The sequence below is a fragment of the Siphateles boraxobius genome, unplaced genomic scaffold (assembly GCF_051911475.1).
Source record: "Siphateles boraxobius isolate OS27281-9 unplaced genomic scaffold, OSU_SipBor_1 163, whole genome shotgun sequence".
NCBI classification, from domain to species: domain Eukaryota; kingdom Metazoa; phylum Chordata; class Actinopteri; order Cypriniformes; family Leuciscidae; genus Siphateles; species Siphateles boraxobius.
In genome coordinates this window covers 502,501-510,000 of record NW_027508770.1, presented here as the reverse complement: position 1 = coordinate 510,000, position 7,500 = coordinate 502,501, and the positions used below count along the sequence as shown (strand labels likewise).

The window sequence follows — 7,500 nt, the reverse complement described above, 5'->3', positions numbered from 1 at the left end:
TGATGTGTGTGTAACGCTGATGTGTGTGTAACGCTGATGTGTGTGTGTGACACTGATGTGTGTGTAACGCTTATGTGTGTGTAACGCTGATGTGTGTGTAACACTGATGTGTGTGTGTAACACTGATGTATGTGTAACGCTGATGTGTGTGTGTAACGCTGATGTGTGTGTGTAACACTGATGTATGTGTAACGCTGATGTGTGTGTAACGCTGATGTGTGTGTAACGCTGATGTGTGTGTGACACTGTGTGTGTAACGCTGATGTGTAACGCTGATGTGTGTGTAACACTGATGTGTGTGTGACACTGTGTGTGTAACACTGATGTGTGTGTGTAACGCTGATGTGTGTGTAACGCTGATGTGTGTGTAACGCTGATGTGTGTGTAACTTTGATGTGTGTGTAACTTTGATGTGTGTGTGTGCAGCATGGATGGAGCCGATCTGTGCTTTGAGATTGTGAAGAGGGCCGATGCCGGGTTCGTCTACAGTGAGGCGGTGTCCAGGTGAGCATCACTTCCTGTTCACATCACACACAGCCCCATCTGCTTCCTGTGCTCAATCTGTGTGTGTGTGTGTGTTCGCAGTCACTACATGCGACAGATACTTGAAGCCCTGCGCTATTGTCATGACAACAACGTCATACACAGAGACGTCAAGGTAAGACTCAATCTCTTCATCTTCACCCATAAATCATGTTCATCTTCATCATCTTCACCCATAAATCATGTTCATCTTCATCATCTTCATCCATAAATCATGTTCATCTTCATCATCTTCACCCATAAATCATGTTCATCTTCATCATCTTCACCCATAAATCATGTTCATCTTCATCATCTTCACCCATAACATGTTCATCTTCATCATCTTCACCCATAAATCATGTTCATCTTCATCATCCTCACCCATAACATGATCATCTTCACCCATAAATCATGTTCATCTTCATCATCTTCACCCATAAATCATGTTCATCTTCATCATCTTCATCCATAAATCATGTTCATCTTCATCATCTTCATCCATAAATCATGTTCATCTTCATCATCCTCACCCATAACATGTTCATCTTCATCATCCTCACCCATAACATGTTCATCTTCATCATCCTCACCCATAACATGTTCATCTTCATCATCCTCACCCATAACATGTTCATCTTCATCATCTTCACCCATAAATCATGTTCATCTTCATCATCTTCATCCATAAATCATGTTCATCTTCACCCATAAATCATGTTCATCTTCATCATCTTCACCCATAAATCATGTTCATCTTCATCATCTTCACCCATAAATCATGTTCATCTTCATCATCTTCATCCATAAATCATGTTCATCTTCATCATCTTCACCCATAAATCATGTTCATCTTCATCATCTTCACCCATAAATCATGTTCATCTTCATCATCTTCACCCATAAATCATGTTCATCTTCATCATCTTCACCCATAAATCATGTTCATCTTCATCATCTTCACCCATAAATCATGTTCATCTTCATCATCTTCACCCATAAATCATGTTCATCTTCATCATCTTCACCCATAAATCATGTTCTTCTTCATCATCTTCACCCATAAATCATGTTCATCTTCTTCATCTTCACCCATAAATCATGTTCATCTTCATCCATAAATCATGTTCATCTTCATCATCTTCACCCATAAATCATGTTCATCTTCATCACCTTCACCCATAACATGTTCATCTTCATCATCTTCACCCATAAATCATGTTCATCTTCATCATCTTCACCAATAAATCATGTTCATCTTCATCATCTTCACCCATAAATCATGTTCATCTTCATCATCTTCACCCGTAAATCATGTTCATCTTCATCATCTTCACCCATAACATGTTCATCTTCATCATCTTCACCCATAACATGTTCATCTTCATCTTCACCCATAAATCATGTTCATCTTCATCATCTTCACCCGTAAATTATGCTCATCTTCATCATCCTCACCCATAAATCATGTTCATCTTCATCATCTTCACCCATAAATCATGTTCATCTTCATCATCTTCACCCATAAATCATGTTCATCTTCATCATCTTCACCCGTAAATCATGTTCATCTTCATCACCTTCACCCATAACATCTTCATCTTCATCATCTTCACCCATAAATCATGTTCATCTTCATCATCTTCACCCATAACATGATCATCTTCACCCATAAATCATGTTCATCTTCATCATCTTCACCCATAACATGATCATCTTCACCCATAAATCATGTTCTTGCCCTCATGTTGTTCAAACATGTGTGACTTTAGTTTTGAGAACACTTAGAGTTTATCTATAAGAATAACAAATGATAAAGGAATAAACACAGAATAAGGCTTTATATTTTTATTCTCTTGTTTTATTTATTTATTAATTTTATTTACATTTCTGCACTAGGCAGACACTTTTATCCATTGAACTGCAGGTGTGCATGTTATCATTTCATGCTGTTCAGGAACACAGAAGTCAGTATGTGTGTGTAAGATGATGTTCAACAGCTCGTATCCAGAGATCACAAATATCGAAGATCCATAGAAAGTGTCTGAACCGCTGACATCATCAGGACGCTCCCGTCTCTTGCGCGTCCCATAAAGTGTGATTACTGTCAGATTGAGGCTTCAGCTGGACGCTGTGTAGATGTGTGTGAATGTTGTTCATGACACGACGACAGTGCAGTGCTGAAGTGTCAGTAGTCTCTCCAGAACACATTAAAAGTTTCTGTTTTCTGTTAGAACTGTGTGTGTTAGCGGCCGCTAAGTTAATAACTAATCGTCTTTACAACGGAAGTGACTGAATCAAAACTAACTTTATCTGGTCAATAACTTTATTCTAGATCTGCTGTAAAGTAGGGGTCGGGGAAAAATAATTTTTGTATGAGAGCTGCTGCAACATAATATTTTTTGGAATGAAAGCTGTTTGTGATTTTGCTAAAGCAAAATGTTTTTTTTTGTCTGAAGGATTATATTGCTCATTGCACATAACAGGAGGATGTTGGATAGAGTCTATTATTTTATGTTAGAGATTCAGAATATGCTGAAGTTTGTGTTCATTGACTACGGTTTGCTGCTAGTACAGACACACGTCTCTTTTCCTGATGGTTCTTTGCAATGTTGGGACACATGCTGGCAAATGTAAATTACAGTTGACTTGCCAAATCAATTCATTTTGTTTTATTAATAAAATATATTGGAAGTAAATTCTTTATGGGTCGTTATAAATACTTTGCTTTAAAAGTACCAAGCAGTCACACACACAAAGAAGTTGCATCAATAATCATTTGAGCATCGCAGCGCAGCCGTCTGGATCGTGAGGTGCCTAGAGATTCCCACTCCTACTGTAGAGCCAAAACAATCTGTCACTTTCATTTACTATTACCACTGTAAAACTGCTTTGAAACAATATATTGTTAAAAGTGCTGTATAAATGAAGGAGACTTGACTTCATCAGTTCACAGACTCATCAGAGTTCAACAGTTCCTTCTGCACGGCTCTATTTCAGTGCAGTAACTCAGTTCCTCCAGCAGGAGGCGTCACTCACTCTTTATGTGTAAGTCATGCCGTTTCTGCATCACTGCAGCTGCTGTTGCTTGAAATATGACATTTGAGGTTTTGACAACACTGACTGCCTACAGTTGTGTCTGATTTGTTGTCTGTGTCTGAACACTAACACCAGATGTTTAGTGAGCTGTGTATCCAGCCGTATATCCCACACATGCTCATACAAGTGAACTTTCCCATGCAAACCTTTCAAGCTAATCATTGTTTACCATGAGTATTTCCCATGCAGCGTTCACAGCCTCGTCATCACTGAGATCTCAAGATCTCAACCATTTGTCCTAAAGTGTCCCGTGGAGATCAAGGGGAGCTGGTAGATTGGCTCAGGACTCAGGTATCATCTGAAGAGGATTTTTATTAAAAGCCAGTGAAGAAGTAGAGGTTTACATATTCACAGTGATGTGTCAAAGAATAATTACGAAATTGTTGTCTCGCAGAGACTCGTCATCACTGAGATGCTGCTGATCAGTTTGATTGCGAACACTGATCTGCGTCGGCGTCAGTGATGAGCGCAGGTTTGGAGCGGAGCGGCGTAATCAGTCCCAGCCTCCCGTGGGCTGAAGCTAAAGACGTCCTCCTGACCTCGGTGGTGGAGCTGTTAGTGGTAGCGGGTTCGTGTTGCACGTGGATTAGCTGCGCTAACGCCTGTAGGGTGGCTTTGCGCACCGAACCCGAGAGCATGAAGTACATGACGGGGTCCAGGCAGCTGTTGAGCGCGGAGAACAGAAGCATGACCTCGTTGGTTCGATCCATTAACCTCTGCTTTTCACAGCTAGCATCGCTAAGCTGAGACGATATGTAGATGCCTCTGAAGGCGTGATACGGCACGAAGCACACGGTAAAGAGTAGCGGAACCACGAATGACTTCTTAGCGGTGCGGGCATAGCGGGAGGCGTTCGGCAGGTCTGGTTTGTCGCGCGACGCTCGTAGCAGTCGGCGTGCGATCCGTGCGTACGACACTAGCAGAACCACGAACACTAGCCAGAACACGCCCACTAAGAACAGGTTAAAGTAGGCTTTCCCACGCGCATGTTTCCTTTGCTTGTACTGGAAACACTTCCCAGGCTCCTCGTTGCCCTCGGCCAGTGCGATCATGGGAATAACCATCACTAAAGAGCAGGTCCACAGCAGAACGCAGGTCACATGACTCCAGCGGCTCCCTCGTAGCCAGCGCGGCCCGCAGCCTCTCTGAGAGCCTCTCACGCCGATGATCTTCAGGTAGCGGTCCAGGCTAATGAGACCCAGCAGGGTGATGCTAACGTACATGTTCATGTAGAACAGGTTTCCCACCGCCTTGCACATGCGTGGGCCCAGCAACCACACGTTCCCCTGGGAGTGATACAGCACGCGGAAGGGAAGACAGGCTACTAGCACCAGATCCGCTAGGGCTACGTTGATGAGGAAGACGCGCACGGAGTTCCTGCGCGAGTGCAGAAAGAGGAAGACCCACAAAGCTAGCAGGTTTCCCGCCAGGCCGAAGAGAAAGATGAGCGAGTATAACACCGCTAGCGGGAGCCGTAAGCTCTCCTCGTCCAGCGCACACGAGCGGTTGTGTGTTAGCGAGGTGGCGTTGTGATCGGTGAAGCGGTGCGGCGGCCAGGCGGTGGTGCTCATCGTGTTCAACGGGATGTTTTTGTTTTTAGGCTGAAGTTCACTGAAGTTTTTCCACTCGAATCTTCAGCTCTGGGGAGAGAAAGACATGTTTTAAATTACTGTACTGGGGAACAACAGGGGAAAATTCTGTCTCGACCCAATGAAAATGAAAGTGAGAAAGCTCTGGCTCATCCGAACGAGTGTAAATCATGGCCAGGCAAACGTCCCAGAAACACACTCTGAATGATGCATGAAACGCCTCGTCTCTCTCTCAATTTTCCATTCCCTTTTTTCTCATCATTTTAGCTCTGTTGAATGTTTTAATTTAAAGAGAGTTGGAATTGCTTGGCAGCTCTTTTCTGGATGTGTGTGTGTTGAACGGGAGGGCGTAGGAAAACTGAAGGATTAGCACTTCTTGCATCTTTTATGAGTGTGTGTTTTGGGTCTATTGGAGGTTTATGGCTCGTTCTCGTTCTGAGCTGGTCTCTTCTTTCTCTAACTCAATCTTGCACATTTGTGTAGAACAATAATGATATATACATATACATACATACATATATATATATCAGTCCCTCCAGGATTTTGCGATTTTATTTTATTATTTTTATGGCCAAAAATGTAAATCAATGAGATTTTTATAGCAGACTACTTACATTTACTTACGTACTTACTTACATACTTACTACTTATATATAAATATAATTTGTCACTCTATATCTCTCAGTAATAAGTCTTAGTAAGATATATTTAAATGCTTAGTTTTATGATGAAAGCTCTATAATCTGTATTGTGGGGGGTTAAACACAGTGTAGTGCTGTAGCCCTGCAACGATGACGGAGAGATGAAGAAGTAAGCATTCCTCGAAAGCCTGTTGTGTCATATTTGACACATATAAAAAATTGATTGGTATCTTTAAAATATAAAAATAAATGTATAGGTTGAGCAGTTTATTTGGTGTTACATTTGAAATAAAATATTGAAATTCTGATTTTAAGTTATTATCAATGCTCTTAGAAATTACAGAGCCCAGTGTTAAGTATTAACAATGTTATTATTGCAAATATTGCTGCAAATTTTGAGAAAAGCCACCGCAAAATTAGTCATTTTATGCTGCAAAAACCTGAAAAGGTCCCGTGACATCCTGAAGGAACTGATATATATTTGTACTCAGCACAATGAAAGTAAATTCACACTTGCTTTTTCTATTTCTGTGCACTTCCACTCTATCAGTATTAATTCTGGTATTTATGAAACCGTGTTTTTTCCTCAAATCTCTTCTGCTTGTGTTATTGTAATTTGCTCTGAATAAAGCGTCTGCTAAATCTACACGTGTAAAAAGGAATAATTTTACGTAATTTTTAAAAAATTTAATTATTTTTTTTTAAATTTGATATATGAGCTGTAAATAGTAAAATCAAAATGTTTATTTAACAAAGTTGGATTAATCATGATTCCATTAACAGAAGGCCGCTGACATTTCAGAAATGATTTCATGACGCTTCTTCACACAAGTCCAGTCAGCTTTATTATACAGCGCTTTACAACACAGAGTTTCACAGCAGCTTTACAGAGATAACAGGAAAATAATGCAACAAAGTTTGTTCTAGAAGAAAATAGCGTCACAGTCCAGCTTAAGTAAGTTCAGTGAAGTTTAATTTTTGTTGTAATAGTTATTAATTTAGTTCATTTATATATATATATATATCCGCTCTGGAGTAAACTGTGATGTCATTGTCCAGTTCTTGTATAATGGTGTCGGTGCAGGAGATCAATAATATTGTTGAATATTGAATTAAAGGTTAAAGGAAATTAGAGGTTAGAGGAAATTGATCATGAGGACCATGTGTGCTTATTGCATGCTAAAATGGTAATTTCATACATTTAGCATATTTTTAGTTGTCAAAATGTTTCTATAGAAAGCTTTTTTTAAATCTTTTTTTTTAAATATGGAACTCTGCCCATTTTAGCGGAGCAATCTACATATTTCCTGAATCATACGTAGTATGAAGTGTATTCATGTACGCACATATGTTTCTCTGTCTGTTTTGTTAATGGCATCTGTTGAATAACACAATCACACACACACACACACACACACACACACACACACACACACACACACACACACACACACACACACACACACACACACACACACACACACACACAGGTTTGTTTTGCTATCCTTGTGAGGACATTCCATAGGACTAATGGATTTTATACTGGACAAACTTTATATTCTATCCCCTTACACTGCCTCTGTCCCTAAACCTACCCGTCACACACACACACACACACACACACTCACACACACACACTCACACACACA

The 7,500-nt window shown here is 40.3% G+C and overlaps 2 protein-coding genes across 20 annotated transcripts in view; one reads left to right on the top strand and one right to left on the bottom strand.

Annotated features, from left to right (window-relative positions):
• caskb (calcium/calmodulin-dependent serine protein kinase b) overlaps positions 1 to 7,500 on the top strand; it is an 81,648-nt gene that overhangs the window by 31,521 nt on the left and 42,627 nt on the right. For all 19 annotated transcript variants that reach the window (XM_077232107.1, XM_077232116.1, XM_077232121.1 and 16 more), the window contains exons 4-5: positions 427 to 504; positions 586 to 658. In XM_077232107.1, the coding sequence (XP_077088222.1) occupies positions 427 to 504; positions 586 to 658 (151 nt within the window). The remainder of the gene's footprint in view (positions 1 to 426; positions 505 to 585; positions 659 to 7,500) is intronic.
• The window catches only part of gpr34a (G protein-coupled receptor 34a), a 6,190-nt gene continuing 1,051 nt past the window's right edge, over positions 2,362 to 7,500 (bottom strand). The window contains exon 2 of the mRNA XM_077232122.1: positions 2,362 to 5,261. Coding sequence (XP_077088237.1) covers positions 4,044 to 5,192 — 1,149 coding nt within the window. The 5' untranslated portion in view covers positions 5,193 to 5,261 and the 3' untranslated portion in view covers positions 2,362 to 4,043. The remainder of the gene's footprint in view (positions 5,262 to 7,500) is intronic.